The sequence below is a fragment of the Argiope bruennichi genome, chromosome X1 (assembly GCF_947563725.1).
Source record: "Argiope bruennichi chromosome X1, qqArgBrue1.1, whole genome shotgun sequence".
Classification (NCBI taxonomy): domain Eukaryota; kingdom Metazoa; phylum Arthropoda; class Arachnida; order Araneae; family Araneidae; genus Argiope; species Argiope bruennichi.
The window spans coordinates 17,524,026-17,550,261 of NC_079162.1; the positions used below are offsets into that span (position 1 = coordinate 17,524,026).

Sequence of the window (26,236 nt, forward strand, 5' to 3'; positions counted from 1 at the left end):
ACGCAAGTAAATAATTTTTACGGAGTAAAGCGAAAAGTACGAATTGAATGCCAACGCACATATAAATGAATATATATTTAATAGAATATTTTTGATTGTGTTTATATGTCTATTTTTGAAAATCTGCTTTTGGCTTGTAGCTGGTTTGATAATCCGCGTTTATACCCGCTCTATTTCAGGAACATAACAGTTTCCATTTTTCATATTATTTAATCAAATTTTCAAGACTTGGTGCTTAGACTTTACGCGTGATATTGCAGCAGAAATAGTTCACAGCAATAAATAAACATAGCAACAGAGTAATAATAGCGATAAAAAATAATAATAATAGCAACAAAAATAAACTTGAAATAAAGATATTACAGAGTTAATAAAAAGTAAAAAAAAATATGTATACGGTTAGAAAAAGAAAACCTAACTGGAAATGTCCATTAATGCATTTTAAAAAATATTGCTTTGAAGCTGATGCGATTAAGTATATAATACTGTCAAATTTATCAACTTAAGTAATACATGATTCAACAAATTGAAACTGATAAAACAGTTGTAAAGAGGCATATATGCCAGTAAAGAACATTAACATTTTGAAAGAGCTAAAATAGGAAACAAAATTGTACCAAACAGTTTTAAGATACATTGCTTAATGTAAGTTATCCCATTTCCATATTAAAGTATTCGCTTTTATTTAACAAAATAAATGTAAAAATGAAAATACCTGAGGATAGCAAATTAATGTTAACATAAGTAAAAGTGTTGGAATGACAGATGTAATTCGATCGTAAAATAAATTTAATGCTTTGAGTGAAAAAAATAGGATCGATACAAGTTTTTCGTGAAATTAACAATAAAAAAACTAATTAAAAATCGAAAAAATATATGATATTAAATTGACGATGCTGAAATACTAATTTTTTTTCAGATGTAAAAGTAATTTTTCTGCATTCCCAACTTATGGCCGAAAACGCAAATTCTCTTTATCCTGTCCCCCCCCCCCTTTAGAGGGACTAGTGCATTTTTAATAGCATCTTTCATCTTTCCAAGTGCTAAAAGGCATGTGCATAAAATTTTGTTTGAATTCGTCTGGTAGTATGGAATTGCATAAGGTTAAAAAAATAAGCAAAAGGCATTCAATTTTATATATGCCAATAATTACGATTGCTAATCTTTTCAGACAGTTTAAAACAGTTCATCCTATTGGTTACATACATTTTGTGAGTGATTCTTTTTAAATACATTAATCAATGAAAAAAAAGGAATTGGCTTCAATAAAAGTTGTACTTGCATGTTTAGTAAAACTTGCATGTGTGTTGAGCATTTTATATCCAAACTTAAGTTTCAAAAGTAATTTCAATTTGAATATTCTTAAATGAAACTAATATGTAAAAAAAAAAAGGAAATTGTAATTTTTAATTTTTTTCTATTATTTTTAATTGTTTTTTTTTAAACCAAGTACATTTCTTAAGTTCGAAAGCTTTAAAATTCTATAGATGAGGCTATTAATAATACACATATGTGTACATACAAAGTTTATTTTTTCATGCTTTCACTTTTATACCCTCACTTTTATACCCTTTATATTTACTCTCTAAATCTAAATGGTAACAATTCAATATAATCCGTGAATTTACTTCTCTTAACAGAATATATCCTGGTGAAAGACCAGGTCTATTCAATCAATCATATCCTTCATTGATAATAGACACTCCTACTCATTATGTCGGAGCTTGGCATTTGGGGAGGGAGAGAAAAACGGGTTATCTGGTCTGATACATATAAGCAACTTTTATTCTAAGACAGATTCGGGGCCACCGATAGTGGGCTTAATGCATATTGATTATTGATTCAAGATATGTTTTTGGGTACTAATTTTCATTTAATCCCGCAGAATTTTTTTTTCTGTAAACTAACACTATCGCAAATCTTAAAATTCAACAATTGTTTTTTTTTTCTGTTTTTCGTTTTTCACTGTTCGTATTCTATTACATTTGGTAATAATCTTCCCTCATTAGAAAATATAAGTGATTTAAGAATATATCAGAAGTACTTAATAGAAATGTGAAATGTTACATCTAGTGTAAAATGTTTAGACATTTTTTTATATATTTATGAAATATATCTAATATATTATCTGTCTAATATATTATGTATCTAATATATTATGTATCTAATATATTATGTATCTAATATATTGTATATGTATTTTTGAAAAACTTGCTGGCTTTAGGAGGCTTATATTAGCAAATAGAATACACCAATCGATTGTAACAATTGCATATGACAACTGTTAATTATAATAACAATTTCTATTAAGTATATCATAAAAGTTCATGCCTCTATTTAGTTTAACACTAAGTAGGTGCAAGCCTTCATGCAAGAATAGATCTAAATATCTCTGGAATTTTTTTTTATAGCTGAAGTTACTTAACTACTGATCTTAATGAACTAACATATCTAGTTTTTAAAAAAGCGTATACTTTGATCCCGCGAGAGCATTCTATTACCCATGCTATGCGATGAGGATAAAAATATATGACAGTTTGGTTTGCATTGACTTCTAAAAATAGGAACACAAAATAGAGATAGTACTAAATAGTTTACAGTTCCAAAACTCAACTTTAACTCTTAGGATTATATTGTTATCACTACATATATTAACATTGAAATCCCTGATAATATTGAAATCAATGCCAAAGTTTATTTCCATTCATTCCCTTCAAAAATGTGTTCAAGAAACATCTGAGTTAGTTTGGTACCCCTTCTCCAAACTTCCTGAGTGCACCGGCAGGGACACATTTGTCCTCAACGGGTTTGAATGAGCACCACATCAGCTTACACGGCGGATTTTCAGTGGAATCTGGTCTCAACTCTGGAAACCTCCGAAGCCGAGGCCTTGCCACCAGACCTCGGCTGCCTCAGGAAAACATCGGAATCACCTTTAATGGAGAACTCATTTATTGATTTTCCAAGATTTCCAGGTCACAAACAAAGAGTGGAAAGAGCGGTTAAACTAGTTATTGAGTCATCTTTATTTGCATGAGGATAATCTGAAGGAGAATATTTCACTAATGCAAAAATTGGGTTTCTAAACAACATACTAAAATTCAAATTAAAAATAAAGTTCTATGAACAGTGAGAAAGAAACATTTTCAAATGTTGGTAACTTTTTAATTTTATCAAGGATTAAATGATTTAATCTTTTGTCGCTATTATAAAGATTTTGTTTGTGTGTATATATGAAGTAAGAAACTATTTGTCTTGTTTCATTTATTTTATTAAAAATACTATAACATATCTTATTTTATTTTTTTTACTAAATTGCTATTATACGCTTTTCTTTTATTCTAATAAAACTTTATGATTATTAATTGCTTTATTTCCCAGCAGATATACAGAAAACTTCAAAAAAAAATCCAAACCGAAAATTGCTTGAATTAATAGGGTTTCAACCAAATTTTGAAATCCTATTAATTCTTCAAAATTTTCTAACATTTAAGTTCTTTGCGACTTCTCAAAATCTTGTGGTAGAGCAATAAAATTTTTAAATTAATTAAATTTTAATCTTTTTATCTCAATCAAAAAGAAATTTTCTGTCTGGTTTGGGATTCCCAATTCGGAAAATAAGGGGAGGGGAGTTTCTTTCCATCCTAGCATGTATCTCTACAGCCTTTTTATACCTTGAACTTTCTTTTAATTGATGGAGGCGAAGTCAATATAGACTTTTATATGTGGCCGTTATCATGATAAAACTTCATGTAGTATTCATTTTTCATTTTAGTTTCTAAATTTGAATACTGTTTAGCAAGTAAGCTGCACATTTTCTAATGGTTTATTCAGAGACATTACATTAAAATTTCTAGGCTTCTTGTAAGACAGAAACAGAAAGAATTCTGAAAAATAATGAGGCATTTTCCCTGGAAATTATTCATGTGTTCTTTCATTTCAACAACGAATCCCTCTTCGTTGGATATGGCTATTTTTAGGTTATACCTCACACAAGATAATGCTTGTTAACTGTAGATTTGAATTTTTGATATGGCTTGGAGCTCTTAAATAGGAATACAAAAACAAAGTAAGCAAAATTACAGTCCAATGTTTCGAATTTTAACCAAATGCAGATTCTTGATGTCGGCTGATCACATCAAGGAATTTTTGGATAAGCTATTATTTGGATATATATTAGCTTATAAGTTTTTGTTTTTTCCCAACGCTCTCATTCTGAAACAATTTTTCTATCGTCATCAATCAAAATTTATATTCATGCGTTAGCTTTTGAAATCTTGTCTGCTCTGGTGATTTTAGAAATAACCAGCTTACTTAATGTGCTAGCATAACTTTCCTATTTGACAAGAAAACTTTGTTTTTTTTAAGCGTCCCAATTTTAGTATTAGTTTCAAGTTTATTTTATACCACTGATTTTTATTTTCTTCACCGGGTCTAGTTTTTAAATTAGTAATTGAATCCACAAACCATCACACACTCAATAAACAATTTTTATCAAATTACACCACAACAATATAAGAAAACCAACTGAGTTGATAGTGATAAAGCTTTCAGAAAAATGTGGCCTAAAGAATTGTTTTCACAAGTCATCAAAGAAGATTAATGCAAAATCAATCTAATTGTTGGGTGAATTCAAATTGTAACATGAAATAAGGACTCAATGAAGAAAGAACTCAATAAAAGAAGACTCGAATAGTTCTCGCATTATTTTGGTCATTTAGTGAACCGATTCATAATAGAAATAAAAAAAGAGGGAATTTTATTTCCATCGATTCAATTGATATGTTGATTTTTATTGAAATAAATTCTTCTTACAGCTTTGTAAAGATTTTTAAAACTATCTGAGGAAATGTCGAAACAATGTACTGTATAGAATGGCAGCCGAAAGTAGCCACCTGAGTGCAAAGGTTAACATCCAAACACCATTAATTATCAAATTAATGTATTTTAAAACAAAACACAAATAGAATCAAAGTAAATAATCCATTATTCATATGCACTGTCTTCAATCTCATGAATTTCTTGAATATCCCTATTCCAAAATGTTAGTTAGAGTGTTTACCATAAATCTCTCTGCTAATGTATAAAAATCCAGTGTCCTTCAGCATTTTTCTGAGTCATTCAAACCATTCCCTAATGAAATTTAACAATTATGAGCAGTCTGTTTACATCTGAATATAGATGATGGGAGGCAAGTCCTTCAATCATCTTGCGTGGTCATATTTACTCTCTAAATATTTAAGCAACTGTCAGTAATCCTCTCAAAGCTAAAGGCAATACAAGCTAGTTTCACATGCGTAGGTCTCTCAAGATAATAATCGGATGGATTGGTTAGCATTCAATTAACAATTGAGGTACGAGGGAATTATTTCGGAGTAAGTTCCCCCCTCCCCATTGGAGGAGATGCCTGTGTCACTTTGAGAATACCTCATTCAATTTACTCTGAAATTTATCTCATTGTTATTAGTTTCATTCCAGTTTAAGTAGAATGTGAATTAGATTCCTGCAATTGTTATTTAAATGTGTGTTATTTGTAATGACAGTAAATAAGGTTATTACTTGTGAAGATTAAAATTATGAAAATGGAGTAAAAATGGAATAAAAGTAAATAGAACCTATTCCATTCAAAAGTTTTTAAGCTTCGGCCCAATAATCATAATTTTTATAGGATTCTTAAAAATATAGCACAACCAAACAAGTGTGTTTTAAAGAACCAAAGGAATTTATCCGAGCAGAAAATGAATGGGAAAATAATTGATCTTATCTTGCTTTATTCAGGACACAAAAGAATTCCCTCTTCAGCAAGTAAACATGCGATTTCAGAAAAAGTTCTTGTTTCTAAAAACGAATGAGGGCCAATTTCTCTGCGGGCGTCCTTGAAAAATATATCTTAGTAATTTCTTAAGAGTTCGAAGGCTGTTAAGTAAGTACAAAGTCATCTTCAGCCCCGTAAAAGTTGAGAAGTGGCAAAGCTCTAAGGTAAAAAAATTCTAAGTCAATAGAAGTGAAAGTCACATTTTAATAAAATAAAATGCTAATGATTTTCAATAAACTTTGATTTTCTGGTAATTTATCTTACTGGAATGCTCAAAGATTTTATTACATTAACAAGCATTATCTCGAAAAAGCTAAAGAAATTGTGGCACATCTCCACTAGATCTATCTCTCTTGTAATCTATTGACACATAAAACGTTACCAGAATGTGTCAATGCTAAATATTTGCAGGTTGCTGAAAAATCTTTTATTTAATTTATGCGTACCATTTTATTTCTTCAATAAATTTCAGATTTTATTATTGTTCGACACTGAATACAAAAATCCCTCTAGATTATATTTTTGTGATGAAATGAAGCTTTATTTTTACCTTTTTCTAGAATATTTAAAACATTATGAAAGTAAAACCTAACTAAACATTCATTAAATATTTTTTTTCATTATTTTGATACTTCTTCATTTATCTGTAATTATAAGCATGAAAGATATTTTTATTAAAAAACATGTTGTTACTAATGCATTCAAGTGAGAAAAATGATATTTTTTTTAGTCATAATTCTGGAAGTCCAAATAAATATTGTACAAGTGTGAGGCGCAAATAGATTTGCTTTAAACCGATTGAAAATGTAACCATATTTTAACGTTAAATGTTTTTAAATTTTTTGTTTCTTGCGACTAAATATAATTACTTTGCTTCCTGCGCCTCACGCTTTATTGAGTTTTGTTTTATTATCAAGATTTAGGATGGAACTAGAATTTCACTACCTTAATGTATTTTTATCTTTATTATTTTTCAGTTAATAATTTTCAATTCATTCACCAAACGATAATTACCTGAAGTGGTGTCTTATTCCTTTTTCGAGCTACTTGAAGTCAGATGTTTATACTTTTGAAACACACAAGCCAGGAATCGAACCCTGTTACCATAGTGCTGAGGCAACATGAGTAAATAGCTTTATCAGATGAAGCGGCTTTGTTGAATTTTACATTTATATTTTAAGCAATTATATGAAATTTTATTAGAACGAAAATTCCTTCCCGTTAAAATTCTTGATTTGTAATAATGAATATACTTATAAATAGATGAAGATATGAAATGAGAGCTTCATTGTTTCTTACAAATATATATAAGAATTTATTATAGAATTTATTAATACCTCAAGATCTTGTTAAGGCAAAAACTCCAAAATGTTCTGTCCAAAATAAGGATTAGTCGAGATTTTTTTTTTTTTTTCATTTTAAAACGAAGTCTTCTTCAATCTTAATTTTAAGTTACAAATATAGAATATTTAGTTCTTCACCTCTTATCATAACTGGAAAGCTATGAGATGGGAGAAAAAAAGTTATCTTCACCTCATCAAACGAGTTAACGGCGTGAGCTTTCACCTTGGATAAGCTGGTAGAATCTCAAATAATTCGCTTGAATGAAAACAAAATTTTGATTTTGTGTAATGAATCTGAAGAATCAGAATAGATGACAAATTATATGTAATTAAATCTTTTTAACACCATTTTCCAAACCTAGCCCAAGCGAAATTAATCGCTTTTGCCTGAAATATAGCTTTATATTGTTGAAGTAATTCTAAACAAAAATCTTTACATAAAATCTTATCTTTAGGGATGCATAACAGAGAACTCTATTTTTTTTCTTTTGTCATGTGACTATTTTAGGCTAAATTTTTGCGCAGTAGCTTCTGAGGGTAAAGACCCCTGAGCACCCGAGGGCAGAAGTCTGACTTCTAGCTCAAATGAAGATAGCACACGCACTCGCTTGCACAACCCCTTATTACAGGGGGGCTCATTCACGCACCTCACAGAGAGAACACATGAAAAAGAACTACCATGCCCGAACCAGGATTCGAACCCAGGACGCGGGGAAGACACTCTACCTCTATGCCAGAACGCCGGCAGAGAACTCTATTCCACCATCAATATAGGACCATTCTAACACATTTCAGAAGCAAATTCTTTAATAACCAAACTAATTTTAATTAATTAATTTTTTTATAAAAACTCTTTTATAAGGCAACAAACAATCCAAAATAACTTGTTGAAAAGTGTCTTGATACAGATTATTGTGCAGAGACCTGTTGAATTTGCTCCCATATCACCTGACTTGACTCCTGCTGACTTTTATTTATGGGAACCTTTGAGTTCTGTGTATAAAACATCTCCTGTAGACGCAGCACATCTTTACCAACGAACTCAAGAAGCCTATCTTGATGTCTCCAGCGATAATTTGAGCCGCATGTACATAAGTATTATTAAAAGAATGCAACTTTGTACAAATATCAAAGGTGCTCATGTTGAATAATGTTTTTAAGTACTTCAATGAAATATTTTGTTTTGACATTTTTCAAAATTTAATGGGAGTTAATAAATATATCATCATTCAGATGCATTATGATTCCTTTATTTTACTAACCTTTCATGATGTGTATATTATTTATATATAGGATTAAGAAAGACTCGCTTACTCTCTAGTCTGAGGTATAGAAAATATAGTTATAAGTCAATAAATTGGTTTTCTAATGTATTGGGAAATTTTATACATAGGAAAATGAAATTTTGGGGGCCTACAAATGATTGTAAGAAAAATATTTTACTCATTGTCCTTTTTCGACATGGAAGTTATGCAAAAATGTAATTTTTTTAACTTTTTATTCTCAACCTTTACAAAAGCATAAGTAATTTTCTCACACTGGGTACCATATTTGATGAAATTTTGCAACTGGAAATATATGTCTAATTACAATAGCTAAGAAAATAAATGCTTTTTCCACTTTTTTAGGACATCCTGTATATTTAGTGCGTTGATAGAAGATGTCCTGTAAGCTTCAGAGATTCTTAAGAAAAATGCCATGATAGTAGTTTAATAATTTTAATTTTAGAGGGCCTTCTATCCACCAAGACAGCTCTCATAACGATGTGATAAGAATTAACATTTTATCATATCACATCTTCGTCTCCAGAGATCATAATTCCTATCCGGCATTATACAGATGTAAGTGGATTTAATTTTAAAAAAAGAAAGAAAATGCGCCGCATACTATTGATTAGAAAGAAACAAATAATAATAAAAAAGAATTGCTAAACATAAATTCGGAAAGATAATAAAGAAGAGGAAAGGCACAATTATTGAATTGAAACAAGAATACTGAAAGAATGGAAATGAGGAAGCACGATATGAATAAAACGAATAGCGAAATACAATTTGTTTAAAAAAGAAGTAAAAGCTGAGAAACAATGAGTTCTGTGATAAATTCAAAGACTGGAAAGAAACTATTAGATTAAAAATGATATATTAATAAAGGATGTACTATGTATTAAATGCAAAAAAAATATTGAATGTTTTGCTTAAAGGAAATTGCTATGGTTACTCCAATAGGAGAAACCTTTCATTATCTCTTATAAATTGAATCATGTTTATAATTCTTTTTCTTGAAGACAGATTGTTAGCTCTCTTTCGCGCTAAAGATTTGCTAGTAAATATGAAGTTCTTTTTTTAGATGTGATTAGATAGTAAAATGGCAAAATGCTGTAAATAATGGATGGAGTCATTGATTTCTTCGGAAGCACAATATTTTCTCTATGGTAGATGAAAACAATGAAGGAAAAAAAGAAATGGAACAGCCGTATGACAAGCAGGATCCCATCTTCTGAAGTCCAGAAGATTGCTTTTAATTTAACTATTTTGAAGATTTGACATACAGATTTTGTTATTTTCTTAAAAATATTTCTATAGATATTCGCATCAAAGTTTTAGAGGTTTCCCTGAAAAACTCTTTCATTGATGAATTTCTGGCCGAATTATCAACTTCTTCGTTGCCTTGATAATCTAATCATGTGCTTTATCCACTTAAAAGGATATTAAGATCTTGCATGAGACTGGACTGATGTTTCAGACATACTGATGAAGGATTTGGGAATGCACTACCATTAAATTAGTAAGATTGCCTGTTAAAATTTTAATTACTTCATTTTATAATCACTTGATCGAATTATTGAATTTTCAATCCTAAAAACTCGGCTTGAAATACTACATGATATTTTCCAGTTTCTCTTCGTATTGCAGAATTTTAATATAATCTTCAAAGCAAAACAGGAGCTTCATGTTTTTATTTCCTGTTTTTAAGCGATCTTCAGAGTGTTATACCCCTCACGGGACTCTATTAACGATTTTTCATTTTTTTTATATTGTATGAATAGTGATACTTTTGAAGTTTAAATTATTTTAGCTGATATGTAAACCCTTGAAAGTCAATTTTTTAGCTCAAACACTTGACATTGACGTAGATGATTTATTGTGCTTTTAGGAGAAGTGGCACAACGCCTGGCTTGAAATATGGCTGTTAAAGTGATTCGATAAAAGCCGTTCATACATAGGAATCCATTCCTTCGGCTGTAATATTAACGGCTGTAATTTTTGTAATTTTATATATATATATATATATATATATATATATATATATATATATATATATATATATATATATATATATATATATATATATATATATATATATATATATATATATATATATATATAATGAGATCTTATCACGGCAGTTTGTAATCATCCCAGTTAATTCGCAATTTAGCTTAGCAAAAAATAAAAGTTATATCAAAAATCTCGATTCTATAAATTTTCTTTCAATTTCTTTAAATCTTCTCCTATACGAGTGAGATTCTTTGGCGTACTCATAAGATCGCATGTGCTCCATTTGGCATCAGAAACACTCGGAAATACTGCTATTTGGTGTATCTCTAGTCGTTAACAGAGAGAAACTACTGTGTCTTCATTGAATTACCTACTCGTTAAAATGCGGCCAAACATAATATGCAAACATTTTTGCATGCTAATAAGTTGTATGTAAGATATGAATACATTTTGCGAGTCTAAACTTTGGTAGTTGCATTATTCATGAACATTTACACAATGGCGGAGAAAAGCCGGTGCGGGCCATACTCACTGCACCGGATTCCAGCTCCGAAGAGCGTGAGAAAGAATTGTCTCTATTACAATGTTTCCCCCTTTTGTTGAATAAAATAAACTGTCTAATAATTTACAAGGGATTTTACTATCTCTAATTGCAGCTAATTGTGAGTAATTGATGTAATACTGTAATGATTTAGTATTATTGTCTGGTACGTGAAGGAAAAGAGTTTGTTCTTAGTTTCACTTAGCATTAAGATTTTTTTAACACACACCACTTATCCATGATTCACACCTATTATCCAATAACTATCTATCTAATTAGATGACCCCTTCTGTATTACAGTTAAGAGATAGTAAAGAAAATGTCGTCTAATAAGATCGATGGTTCAATTATCAGGCGAGAGTCGTGGCAGTTTTTTGTGTTAACCAGTTAACTGTTTCGACTTCTTCAGAAAATGTATATTTAAATTGTCATAAGCATATATATTCTATAAATATAATAAATAATTAACTATAAATATAATAATTAAACAATTATTATATAAATATAATAATTGTCTTTGAATAAACTAGGTCATAAAGCAAAATGTTGAACTCTTTCCAAGAAGAGTATACTCGTTAAAAACAGTTAACTGGTAAATATATTTAAAGCTGCAAAGTAAATATATTTAAAGCTGCATAAGTGAGTTTTCTTATTTGCGATTTTTTCAACTAAAAAACAATAGAATGTAAACTACATATTAAAAATTATTTGCAACTAATTTTAAATTTTATGTGCTAAAAGTGTAGTTTTAATGATAATACTACATCGATTAAGGAGTTTATTGGAACAACACCAACTATCGAGCTAATTTAAAACTAATTCTGATGAATTTTCTTTTTAATTTCATCCATTTTTCCATCCATTCATTTCATCCAGGAAACAGTAAAATAAAAATGCTTATCAAGACAAATTAAGTGATTGAAAAGTACGCATGTATATTTCAAAATTGCCAAACCTTAATTTATTTTGAATGAGGCTTCTGGAAATAAGATATTTTTGTTCCTTGAGAAAGGATATACCTTGTTCAATCTCTTCTTAAAAAGACAAAAAGCAGGAAAATTTCTTCATGGTATAAAATCGCTAATTGTCGGGTGATAGAACACCAGCCACGTATAGTTTTAAATTAAAAAATAAATATAATGTTCCAATAGAATTTTCATTAATATGAGGTTTTAAGGCAAATAAAGGTTTCTTCAGAAAAAAAAGTATGAAAAAAAAATGAAAGAGGTGTCACCAAAAACGGAACTCTAAAACTTTTATTAACTAACTGTTCTAAGAGCGTACCAAATAAAAATTCTTTCTTCTTACGATCTGAAAAGAAAGTATGAATACATTTAGAAGCATTTAAAAAAATCGGTGAAATTCTTAAATATGGCAAGATATATATTATAAACATAAAAAGCGACTGCTAATGTGAAAAGGAAGTTTGTGAAAATAGCTGCTTGAATATAAAAGGAGACACACAGAACGAGGGAGAATAGAAGGAATAAAAAAATAAAAAAATGCAATGCATAAACTGCTTTTTCCTCTACACAAGAAAGGTTTCCATGATAGGGTAATTTTAGCTACTTTTGAAAAGCAGGTCATCATATGGTCCCTGAGGAATGAATATACCAGAAAAGAAGGTTTCTTTTGCTTTGTTTTTTTAAAGTTTCTGCGATGCATTAAACTGAAGAAAATATTTATAAGAAGTAGCATAATTCAAAAAAAATTATTTAAAGTAGAATCGGTGCATCTGCTTTAGTATTTATTTCATGTATCATGCAATTTCCGAAAAATAATTTTGTTCAGTTTTCTGCGAAATTTTGAAGGAAAAATATTAATTGTAAAATAACACATCTTTGCTGGATTTCTATGCACTATGATATTAATTGAATGTAAACTTCACAATAATATATGATCCGACAAATAAAATAAATATATCATTGTTTGAAATAGATAAATATATCATTGTTTGAATGTTATATTCCATTCAATTAATCTTTATTAAAACACATTTAATTCGAGGCAATTTCAATCAAATTATAACCCGATATTACAATCATTAGTAATGAATGATTATTATTTTTGGTGGCAGATATTATGTATACTTTTATACTCCTTTTTTTAGATTGCATTTTATTTGCTGAGGTTATTATTAGAACTAATCAAAATCAGTAGGTAAGTGGAGTTCGGCACGTGATATTTTTTAGTTCTTTCGTTATATTTAGCTTTAAAAGGTGTTAGAAGTGCTCTGCTATTTTGTTTCTATTTCGCCTCATAAGACTGATGACCCGCATTCTAGACTGATGCTGTTATTTCCCGCCTTGTCTACTGTTGTTGTACCATTAATGAAAATGAGAATTTTTACTAAAAAAATTAAACTTTATTTTCATTGAATACATATCGTCCTATGATTTTTTGCAATGAATTATCACTATGGTACTTCAGAACAGGAAGCTGAAATATGATTTTTCATATCTTAAAATTATGTTTTATATCATCTTCTCCTTTTAATGTTTTGATCTTGAGAGGAAAATCTGTACAATGGAAAGGAGATACGTGTTAATCATAGTTCATTTCGCATGTGTCTTCAGTAGCTCCCACAATACCATCTCCTTTGTGCAAAATATTATAATAAACACTTGCAACCAATTAAATAAACCAGAAATACTTGGGCCTAGATGATTTCTGAAATTGTGAGACATCAGGCAATTTCTTGTGGCATCCCTAATTGATATTTTGTTATAATCTTTATTGGATTTATATTCCTATCTGAAAAGACATTCTAAAAAAGGAAGATGTCATCTAATTAAATTATAAAAAAATGCAATACGTTTCATAAATGAATTTATTTCTAAGTTTCTAACAAATTGAAAGTTATAATTTACTATACGACGGTTTACAATACTTTAATTCTAAGTGTTGTTATTTTTAGGTTATAAAGAAAAAGGGAATTTAAGGAAACTTGAGCTTAGCCATTTAGAGTGTCTGAACTTTACCAAAAAAAAAAGGAAAAGAAAATGTATATCAAATCTTGTTATTTATTGCAATTTTTATGAGCACAACAGATTGAAATACTGAATGGGATGTAGATAAAGATTTTGGTGTCGTGAAGTTTGTTGCCAATATGGTAATGCAAATAATCAATCTGGATGGTTTCGCTGGTAATCATTTGCCTTGATTGGTAACATATACTAGCGTGCAAAACTTAAGCACCTTTTCTGAATTTGCCGTAATTCTGCAAGAACTAATCTGGAAAACATGAAATGCTTACCACAGATGCACAATGTAGTATTTAAAGGGCGAAAAAATTTCATAGCAAAAAATGAATAAAATGCATACATTAGGAAACGAGGAAGAAGAAAAGTATTATTGACAGAATTGAGGTGGCACAAAACAATGTCTTATCGAGGGAAATAACAAACAGATGCCCCTTAGTAAGAGATATAACGTCCCCTAACTATAATGACTGTATGGCGCTGTCTGTTCATACTCAAAACAATAGTATGTAATGAATCTTGAGGCAAGAATACCAATTCCCTAGATGCGATTTGTGTCAGTTTGTTGATTTGTTGGTCCTCAGGAGAAATACCACTAAACGTCTCCCCAATGGATTTCAATCAGAGGATAATTCTAATCAATCCATCCGCCGGATATCTCCACTTTCCAGAAGCTTCTGAACAGCAAAAGACGTGAGGCTGCGCATTATCGTCCATAAATGCATAGTCTAGATCTATGGCACCTGGGAATAGACGCACACTGGGGATGATAGCTTCATCAAAGTAATGATACCCGGTCAAAGTAATGGTAAGAAAATGTGGAGCTCCCTTTTTCTGTTTCGACATTATGACAGAACAGCTCTAACGGTCTCTTTACCTGATGTTAGTGGAATGAAACCCTTTCCTCATTCGATGGCGACGAAAACTGTTTGTAAAGTAAAACGATTATCCTCAATACAGAGAGCATGACTTCATTGAAAGTCTTTATGTTTTTTTACATCTCAGTAAATGGTGCCATGGGTGACATCTTGTAAATGGTATATAGTGTTTCAGATACCGGATAAATAAGCCACTTTTATGCTGTTTTCTGACCACAGAAAACAGGGAAGCCTATCGTCCTGATACTGTGCATAGGTATATATATTACACCAGCCAAAACCTATTGAAATAAATAATTTGCTTCGTTAGTTAGATTAACTTCAACCTTTTAGCCATACTAAGGCCATTTTAGGACTAATCACAATAGATCTTGTGATTGACCTTCTTACAAGCCTTCAGAATTTGATCACCAGTGGTTTTAACTTGCACAAGATCCGTTTAAAGATTAATATCATAGGAAATATATTGAGAGAAGGAATATATAATTAGGAAGAATATATTAGAAACGAAATATATTATCAGAATTAAACATTAGCATTCTTTAATATTAAAATTTTTGAAATAAAAATTTTAAATAAACTTTGGCTTTAAGAAGATGATAAAATCTTAAAAATTTCAAACTTTTTTTTTATTAATTCTCAGGAAACAAACTCAAAAAACATACTATGTAACTGGATATTGAAATAAAATAATTGCTTAGTTATTAAAATAACAATAATAGTAGCTGAAAAGTCTCTTCAATAACTTTAATTGTCTATATAATAGTTTTATTAAAGTTTTAAAATTATTTATAAACTATAAATGATATAAATAATATCTGAATTCGCAGTTATTTAATTCGCCAATTGTTTATTTTGAAAACTTAATTCAAAGTCATATTAAGACTATTCTTCCATTTCAAGATTAACTGTTTATACGATTGGAATTCGTTCCTACTAAGCTTTAATAAAATAACACAAGCAATTATTAATTGATTCTAAATATAGCATTTTTATTTTCATTTTTCAGGCCTGTCCCACAGGGATCGTGAATGAGACTACCTTTAAAGAAGTATACGCACAGTTTTTTCCACAAGGAGGTAAGTCATTATCATCTTTCAAAATTGCCAATTTCAAAAAAAAATTTCTGAAGGCCAATTCAAAAAAATTTAATGCATTGTACTCTAAAAATATGCCATATTTTATTCTTTTCAAAATATTGCTTTATTTGGCCTGAACTCTTTATTTCCAGTAATAGTTTTGGTTACATATTAACTAGCTGAAGACTTGATAATATGTTATACAATATAAAAAGTATCAGTGCAAATATTAGTAAGGTGTTCAGCTAATATGGAAACAAAATAAAAGGGGGTTATTTGTAAAAATCTGAAAAAAAATAATAACAAAACCTAAAACGGAATATGGTGTCTCAAACTATACTCAGTCGGTGAAAATCGTCGGAAAGCGTAAATACGGTTACCAGGATATGACAAAAAATAAAATAAAGAACATTTTTTGCATTAAAATTCTACGACATCGCCTCTGGATTACGAAGTATGGAGCCACACTATAGATAATTATGTGAGTAATTAAGACTATTTCTTTTTCGAGTTATAACGTTTTAATGTGAAGTATAAATTAAATCTAAAACCCTTTCTTGTCTCTTAGCATTGGACCTTCTTTATTCATTGCAGAGTGCAAACACGTTAACACGCGTTGTTTAACAATTCAAATCATTCGGTTTGGGCAATATTAACATCAAAATTATTTTGCTTGTTTAAAAAATATTTTAGGAAAAATTAAAAATATTTGTTAAAATATTTTAGGAAAAATTAAAAATATTTGTTAAAATATTTTAGGAAAAATTAAAAATATTTGCAGAAAATATTTTATTTTTAAAAATAATTGGAAAGAAAACGATAGCTTTTAAAGTTTAGAAAGAATATCATTATTTCTAATAAATAAAACAATCACTAAATATTGGAGAATTATAGTATTATTTTATAAAAATATCGCAGATATTCTGAGCCTGTCCCTTTGAAAATGTTTAAATTTATATCTTTATTTTACTTGCTTGAATAAATAAATAGATATTTATTGTTATTTTAAGACAATAGTCTGTTTTGTACTAATCGCATTATCCTCCTACTAGAGAAAATATAAGAGTGTTTAAATTCCCCAATGACGCAGATCTAAAAGAACATTGGCTCCTAAATATATCAGGAAAAGATTTACGCCTACTGCGAGATGGGTTGTTCACTTCATCACTTTAAAAATGATGAAGGAATGTATACGTACACTACCTGATGGTAGCACGGAAGTAAAACAGCGCAAGAAATTTAAATTAAAACCCAAATCTATTCCTTGCCTTTATATCTTTCTGATTCTCAAACAAATCTTTTATTTTCAAGAAAAGATCCTGAAATGCCGCGTGAAATTCAGCTACAAAGATCTGATCAAAAACTAACAGAATTCTTTAACTTTGATGTTATTTCTTGTTTTAATGACTTAATTAAATGTCCACATACAATCAAAAAATTTTTGGGATGTACATATGGAAGATTCAAGAATCAGTTACTAAACAATAAAACCCAATTCTCTTCCTTGAGAAAATAAAGCCAATTTCACAGTTGATTCTAAAATGCATATAAATATTTACTTCAATAATAAAAAAACTTCACTATCAGATCATGACGGCTATTTTCCATGAATGCAGATAAACAATGAAAAGTAATTCCGCATTTTCAAATAGAAAATTTATTTACATACCTCTAAAATAAGGAAGGTATAAATGAAAATGTTTCCCTTGGAAATATTCTGCTTGGTATAAGATTATTCCTTATTTATTTTAAACTATGAATATTTTGAATACCTTTACTCTTAATTTTGCTATTGAATTTTATTACGAGCAGTTCAAATTGTTGACTTCCTCACTGCCTTGAAGATGTTTTCTTTTCGCGCTTTTGTGGGTTTTTCCAATTTTTACAAAATCTTCGGCCATTTATGATGAATTACGTTTCAGGGACTTTTTTGTCTTGTCTAATAAAAGGTATCTTCGAAAAATATCTTCTGTATTATCTTTAAAGGTGAGTAAGGTTAGAATAGAGTACAAAAAAAAATATTTATCAGAAAAATGTTTGAAGCTAAGTGTACCTGAAAGGACGGTAAACTAACTTCTAGATGAAATAATAATCACACCATACATTAGTTATCACTCAAATTCACTGAGTTAAATGATTACGTTGTCATTCATTTAACAAATTTAAGTGTAAATAAAAGCTTAGAAAAAGCTTCAGATGTGCAAATATTATGATTTTTATCTATTTATTCCAAACAAAGATGTTGTTGCTTTATTTACAGAGAAAAATTTGAATTCTGATGAAAGATTTGATGGAAAAAGTGATTTTATTTGTACAAGAATGTGGCTATAAAATAATATCAGTTATTTCAGATAATAATAGAATAAACAGAAATATCTTCATTAATGTATGTGGAGTATTAAAATCTTGGACACCAAATTAAATATGTTTAGAATGATTTTTTTATTCGATGTGATTTGGTGAATACTATTAAATACATTCGAAATAACTGGCTAAACCAGCAAGCAACAAATAATACATTTCAGTTTCCCTCTCTTAAAGATTTTGGTAAAATTATGCATGCATTGTTGTGGCAACTAAGAGAAATTTGCAGAAAAGAGTCAAAATCAGTTATAAAATATGCTCCAAAGTTAACTTTTAAATCTTCATATCCAAGTAATATTGAAAGGTAAAGTGTTTAAACATATTGGATTAAACAAAAGCAAATATTTTAAGGAGATTGAATGAGTCTGCTTAAGATGAAACCATTGCATTCATTGAAGTAATCAACAAATGACGGGTCCCAATGAATATAAAATGTGTATAAGAAATTAGAAGGCAATAGAAAACCTTTCGAAAAAATTTCTGATGATAGGCTACTAATTTCTGGGAAAATGCATTGAATGGATAAATGAATGGAAAATAGTTTCTATTTCAGGACAAAAAAAGAAATTGAAAAAACTGGCTGTAGAAATTTTTGTTCATTCGAACATGCCATTAAAACCATCAGAGATACAATTATTTACCAGCTACAGACTTCTCCTGTCTTAACTGGCAAATATCGAAACGATTCTCTTGAAGGCAGTTGTGTGGTGGTAACTTTAGCGTTTTTGCTGAGCAAATTTTACAAGCAGAAAAAAAAATTAGAATTAATGCCTTCTCAAAAGGGCATTAAAAATATGGTTCTTTTCATTTGAAAGATTTTTTTTTTTTTTTTTTGTAATTTTTCAAAAAAATAAACGTTTTTCCGAATTTCGGAATTCTAAATAAAAGTTATAAATCTGTATAATTTTACTGAAGAAGACTTTCCTTTGTATATTTATCTTTCTGAATATGCGGTTTTTAAGTTAAAACCTTATTTGCAATGTAATGAATGTTTAAAAGTACTGCCAATGAAAAGAAATTGATTTTTCAAATGACAATCTTTGCTGCTAAAGAATATTTGCTTGACATTGACAAAAAAAATCTGACATATCCAGATGGAAACAGCATTAATAGACAAAGAAAATTTTCTCCAATTAGAAAATATACGAGCAGTATTAAAAAAGAATAATATTGGGCAAAATTCCAGATTAGCATATTGCAGGCATATGCTGGATATGTCAACGGACAAAAGAAGAGCGCAGTCCGACATTTATATCTGTTTTATTAATATATTTTTAAATAATTATTCCAAACTAAGAAATATTAACGCAAAATTAAGTAAAGGCAAAAAAAAATAAGATTAGATACCGTCAGTGCATCTTAGTTGTATTCATGGAAACAGAGTATTAATATTAATAATAGAATTAAAATTTTTGAATTATATATATATATATATATATATATATATATATATTGAGAGTCGAAGTACTGGTGCTTCATGGGGAATTCTGATTTTTAAAGAATCGGATGACCGACGTAGCTCTGGCAAAGTTCACGTTATAAATGATACAATATTATGATATACAGAAAATGCACAAAAGGCTATCATAGTGCGGGGCATCGTCATTGCTAAAGACATCAGGAGCATTTCCAGTATTTTCGAGCTCGACAGAAAATTCTTTTAATTCGCTTTTATTTAAGTTGTCTAATTTCATGTTTGTAAAAATAGAAAGTTTTGTTACACATTTCAGATAAAATACCATCATGAAAAATATGCGCGTCATCATTTTTTTATATTTTAGTAAGTATTTCATAACACACTTATTAATATATTGTCAGATCCTCACTTATTTCATGTTTGCAAAAATTGAATATCTGTAACCTAGCTTTTATTCACATTCTTATATGCTAGATTTTTTTTTTTTTTTATGTTTTCGATGAAAACATACTTTTTATATATTTTCAAAAATTAATTACCAATTAATCGATTGATAGATTGTATTTAGATTTTTAATCAGTGGCGCCATCTATTAATGAATATGAAAAAAATAATTTCTAGATTCCATAACATTTACAAAAATGAATTATGAAGTAAATGTTAAAATATATAATATAATTAAAATTTAAAAATATAAAAATTTTTTGTATACTATTGAAAGTGTCATCTCTCAATTTCTCAAATATTCGGAAAATATGTTCATAAATATGTGAGATGTGTGAAAACAAATAAAGGTGCACAAATCACTGGAACATCCTAGGGTCAGTTTTAATGCACTGCTTATGGGTCGTTATATAGGATAGGACACTGAAATAAACATTGACATTATATAATGTATTAATCAATTGGATGCAAAAAATTCTAAATACAATGTTTCAGATTTGTCAGCATTTTAAATTATCAAATCGAAAGAGCAAACCATTTTCGTTAAAAAAAAAATTATAAAAGTTCCCGTGATTTTTTTTCATTTTTGTGAGATTGCAAGCGAGTTCTACTATACTGTTGCGAAATTTATCCCTATCACTATTTAATATCATGACAATCATGTGACGTTTTTCGTAGAAGACTAGCTGTTCAATACTTCTATGTTGGCACACTGCCTGTGGTATAATTGGATACGTTCAAAATGTCAGATAGACGCGGCCTTTCTCATTCTTGGAAAATTATATTAGAAAATGGTGTACATCTTTTGCAGATATCTTTGAACATATCCAATTATACACAATGTCAAATTTTTGATAAAAAAATGTTGCTTTGTAATTCGAAAAGAACGCATTTATGCGTTTTCCTCGCCAAGATGCTAATAATCCTCGACAGGAAATTGGAACACATAAAATATGGTATTACAACAGTTTATTTAATCAAAAACAGTTCAAATCCAGAATAAATGAGATTTTATTATTTAGTTGTTTTGCTATTTGGAGGCCTCATTGTAAACCAAATTCTTACTTTTATATGATAAATATATATGGTTTAGCAATGAAATTACTTTCTAAGCAGAAATCGAATTCTTTGAGAACGACGTTCCTTTCAAATTAAATTAAATATATCTAGACTCAAATAACTGCCCATACGCTGACATAAAGGATGTAATAGCAATGAGCAATAACCCTGGTATTTAGCTGTTTATTACCTCAACAATTGACTCGACAGGGGATATTATTAACTAATTAGTCATGTTCCGAAAACAGCCAAGCATCTGTTAACGAAGAAGTATTTTCAATATCGCTATAACATTAATCTGGGACGCTTTTATAAGCATTAATCAGAAGAATGATTTCAGTAAGTCCCTGATTTTAATACGTATTTCTTAATGCTAATGAAAAGTTTTGTCAAATAATTAATGAAATCACTTATAAATTAATTATCAAATTATACATAATTTAATAATGCTTAAAATAACTAGGTTTGTATAATTTTATTTAACTTGACTTGTTTCAAGCTTGGAAAGAATTAGATTTGTAATCGAATTTTCACTGACTTTTACCTGGGTTAAATTCTAAAATGTTGAACAATTATTTTTCCCCGATGACAATGTACTACAACATTGATGTCAGAACTTAATGATCAATTAATCATTTCATTTAATCAGGCTATAAGAGATTTCACCAGGAAGGGAATTTGAAAAAAAAACGATCATGAATTCGATAATATTTGCAATAATGAAATTTAAAGTGTAAAAATTGATATTTTAAAGTGTAAAAATTGTATGCTTTAAGAGTATGTTTTTATTAGCTTTCTTTTCATTAAGAATTCTACTTATATTAAACATTTTTATATCCAATGAGAAATTTTAAAAGTTGCAAATGAATAACTTTTGAAAATTATTGCTTTTGCACTTCAACTTCCCATTTCTCAATTTACACCAATCCAAATGAATTTCAGATGAAAACGAATCGAGAAGAGGGTTTTTCAAACCGAAGTACAAAACATACTATTTTAATTATGCTTCTGAAATATTAAACTTGTTTACTAAGCAGGAACAAAGTACAATTTGTTAAAAGATTTCTGATACTGAATAATAGAATGAATTATTTCTTATATCCTATCGCGATATATGTACCCCTAACTACCATACTGTTCGCAAGAACTAAATAAACTTTTTAACAAGGTATTTTAAAATGTGAACTCTAGAATTATGGAAAACAACAGTTACGATGAAGTGACAAAATCTCTAAAATTTCAAATAGCAGCACATACTTTTTTTATTGGAAAAATTGGAGCTCCACAGTAAAAAGTCATAGTGTTGGAACAACATCTGTTATACAAAAATCGCTGGCGCTAGTTAGACTAAGAAGAAAAGTGAAAATAGTCACCAAGAACAGAGAGGTAGCAAAGGGAAAAACAATTAACAGCATTTCACAAATTTTCCACATGATCTACTTCACATATAATGACACTTTGCATGCTGCAGATGTTGGATAGCATTGCAGTTTGCCGAACAAATGCATGTATTAGGGATGTCAAATATTCTCACAGCAGGGAATACATTGGAGTGAGATAGGTGGACCTTGGCTGTAGCGGAAATATGAAATGGTGGGAGATAACTCTGCCACCAAACTGTTGTATTAAAAAACGTTTAACAGAAGACCCTTCATATGGAGTACCATCCTGAAACCACAAGACATCAAACAGAGCTTTTCGCTATTGGAATTAGAGAATTTCGTAATTAGTCAATATTTTTAGATGGCAAACACTCAGTAACCTACACGATTATAGACTTTCAGTAGTAAGTTTTTCAAAAATATAAGGACCAAGGATGAAGGTGTCAGTTATATCACATCACACAGATATTTTTTCCATAGCACGGAAACATAATCAGGATTATTACCTACCCAATACATGCAGCTCTTCGAATTAACATTACCAGTCTGAGAAATGGACCTGGTCTGTCCATAAAATGCATAAAGTACAGCTGTTATCTTCATCATACTGAATGAATAATTCCTTAGCAAAATCTAGTCATAATTGATTATCATCATCTTGCAACATCTGATAAGGAAATATTTGAAGATCAGGACACCGGATGTTGCGGACGGTAGAATTCGGCAAATGCAAAACACATGGAATATCATGTGCATTTGCTAAACGAATTTCGCTTATCGACTCTTATAGACTTCGGCAAAACCTTGAAGGAACGGAAGATCTTCCGGGTCAAGATCGATTGTATGTGCAACCAATTTCATCAAATTTGCTTATCATATCTTATACAGCTCTTACACAGGCTTCTGCATGTACCACGGATTTTGCGTTAGACACATAATGCCGCTGCGACATTTTTTCCATTTAGATAAGATATCTTTACGATTTCTTCATGTTATTTACTTGTAAGGGACATAGTCATAGGAGTGCAATAAAGCAAGATATGCGGCACGCATCTCAGATTTCCTTTTCTTTCATCTAAACACAACGTCAGTCATGTCGATGTCTTACGTCGAACCAGGGAATATGTATACATTGGTCTTTTCTACTCGTTTCGAGAGATTCGGTAAATCAGGAGCGACACAGTATGAAATATGGCTTCATTAGAAAATAAAGTTGTGATCTGATGAGCGAGCGCTACAGTTGTTTTCTCTTTTCTTCTTAGTCTGTTTAGCGCCGGCGGTTTTCGTATTATGAATACCGTTCCAACGCTAAGTTCTAAAGGGCTGGTCCTCATTGTCATACAGGAGCATTGAGAGCATTCTTGACTTTGGTCAGTGACAGCAAAACTTTCGATGATGTTAAAGACGACATTCCTCTTCTGGAATAAAATTTTGAATGCATAGATAATGTTGGCTGGCCATTTACTTATATCAAGGTATGATTTTATTTCCAAGTGTTGAATATTGTCAAATGCAACCTTAATATTGATTGAAAGGACCCAAACGTGGTCGCTGTTTGCTTTTCTTTTGTGAAGAGAATCCAGTAGTTTCTTAATGACTACTTCAGTTCATTTGCCTTCTCAGGACCCATGTTGGAGAGTTTTAAGTTTTATTATTCTTTTAGAAATAATAGACTAGACACGGTTTAGGAAGCTTTCTTAGGGCTTTGTCTACTGTCAAAAGGAGAGAAATCGTACTATAAAAGCAAACTTCTTTTTCGGATATGTCTGTCTTGTTAAATAGAATGATGTTTCCGATCACAAAAGTATCACAGAATATAGCTGTTTTATGGCAGATGTGAAGAAATCTTTCAGAAGATAGTATAAAAAATCTGTAAGAAATTTCACTATTGTATTATAATCTCAGTATTTTTCCTTTTGGAAAATTTTTAATTACCGCTGAGATTTCACATTTGGTCGTCTGGTCACTTAGTATGCTGTTGATTCTGTTGCTATTAACAGGATTAATAAAAAAAATCCACAATATCATTAACTATTTTTACATGAAACCCCTCTTGGTGGGTTTTGATTGTTCAAAGCTATAAGTTAGGGTGATGCAAATGCTTTCCTGAGCATAGCTTTATACTTGTTGCCATAAGGATGTGAAGTTTTCTTGCAAAAAGATTTTCAGTTCAATCCTTTTATTTTTCTAATTTCTCCATATATTTCGCTTTTTCATGCTTGGAACTGAAAACGTGCTGATCTTGTTTCTGTGATGCTCCTTGCTGAAATTTTTCGCTTGGTTTTAATCGTTTTTCCCAACTTCTAGATTTTCGGTATGCCAGCTGAGGGTTTAAGAAAAATGATACTTGTTATTGTAGCATGACTTTTATCGTATTTCTATTACATTATTTTGAAAAATTATTGTTGATTCATTTGATGAATTTTCTCTTGAATTTGACTATCGCTAATGGCGCCTATTATTGGACTGACAAAGTGTTGAAAGCTCTTGAAAAAATCATTGTGATTACCACAAAAATTTTGCATCTATAAAAACGCAATTTTTCATGTTAGGTCAATTATGATCTCGATGGTGCTCGCGGAGAAAGGTTCTTCTAAAACTTTCCATTTTGCAAACTCCACTATCATTTGCTGCATGAAAGCTTAAGGTCTGGCAGCATTTTGATGTGTTCCGGATGTAGTTATGTACAGAATTCGTGCTATTGCTGATAAAGAAATTTTTGGCCTCAATAAAATCTAAGATCTTGGCTCTTCACATCTACATCATTATACCTCGCAGGACGTAATGACCGTTGAGGTCAACTTCTCTAAGGATATTTTCCCTTGGAATAGAGGCGATGATCTTCTATATTACTTGAAGAGTTTCTTGTATCTTAGAATATGGATAATATTAGGCCAAGATGAAGGTATTGACTACTATCTTGTATGCATTTTTATTGTAACCGTGTTCTGCTTGTGTGAAATCAAGGCTGCTTGGAGATTTCTTTTAGCAATGATAATTATGCTTTGTTTGAAACTGAATTGAAAATGGTTCATGTTTGTAGAACTCCGTATATTTGGTTCTAATCAACATATGGTTCTTGTATTAAGAGAATATATGTTTGAGTTTTAACTGTTATAGGATGTCGATTTTTACTAGAGGCTTTGGTCCTTCTCAAGTTGACTTGAAGTAGCTTAAGGAGATGTTAGGGAATTGTTGAAGTTTTATTGAGAAAAACTACGGTGTAGCTGGCCATTAGCAGTCCAGGTATTTTTGTAGGATGCTTCCTCATACTTGAAGTAGGAGCAGTTGTAATCTGATATTTTGTTTTTCTAATAAGAATATCTGGTATTTCTGATAAGGTTGCTATAGCAGCAGTTGATGCAGATTGTTTTAGGAGACAAACATATGCAGGCCTGCACATTTACAGCAGAATGACCTGACGTTACACCATCCATTTCCGGCTGGATGTTCCAAGGCATAGCTTGTGGTGCATTCCTTGATGTGGAAGAATTTTCTAACAGACATCAATGTCCAGTTTACAAAAATTTTGCATTCATTCTTAAATTTATAAAAGCTTTCCCTTGGTCTTCCAAGAGACTGTGCGATAGTTAACTGGTTGCCTCTTACCTCTAGAATTAGCTGATGTTAAGAGGGACATCGATCCTAGCATCTT

At 30.0% G+C, this 26,236-nt stretch overlaps 1 protein-coding gene across 1 annotated transcript in view; it reads left to right on the forward strand.

The window, feature by feature from the left end:
- The window catches only part of LOC129958883 (Kv channel-interacting protein 1-like), a 111,400-nt gene that overhangs the window by 40,937 nt on the left and 44,227 nt on the right, over positions 1 to 26,236 (forward strand). Inside the window, exon 3 of the mRNA XM_056071605.1 lies at positions 15,846 to 15,915. Coding sequence (XP_055927580.1) covers positions 15,846 to 15,915 — 70 coding nt within the window. The remainder of the gene's footprint in view (positions 1 to 15,845; positions 15,916 to 26,236) is intronic.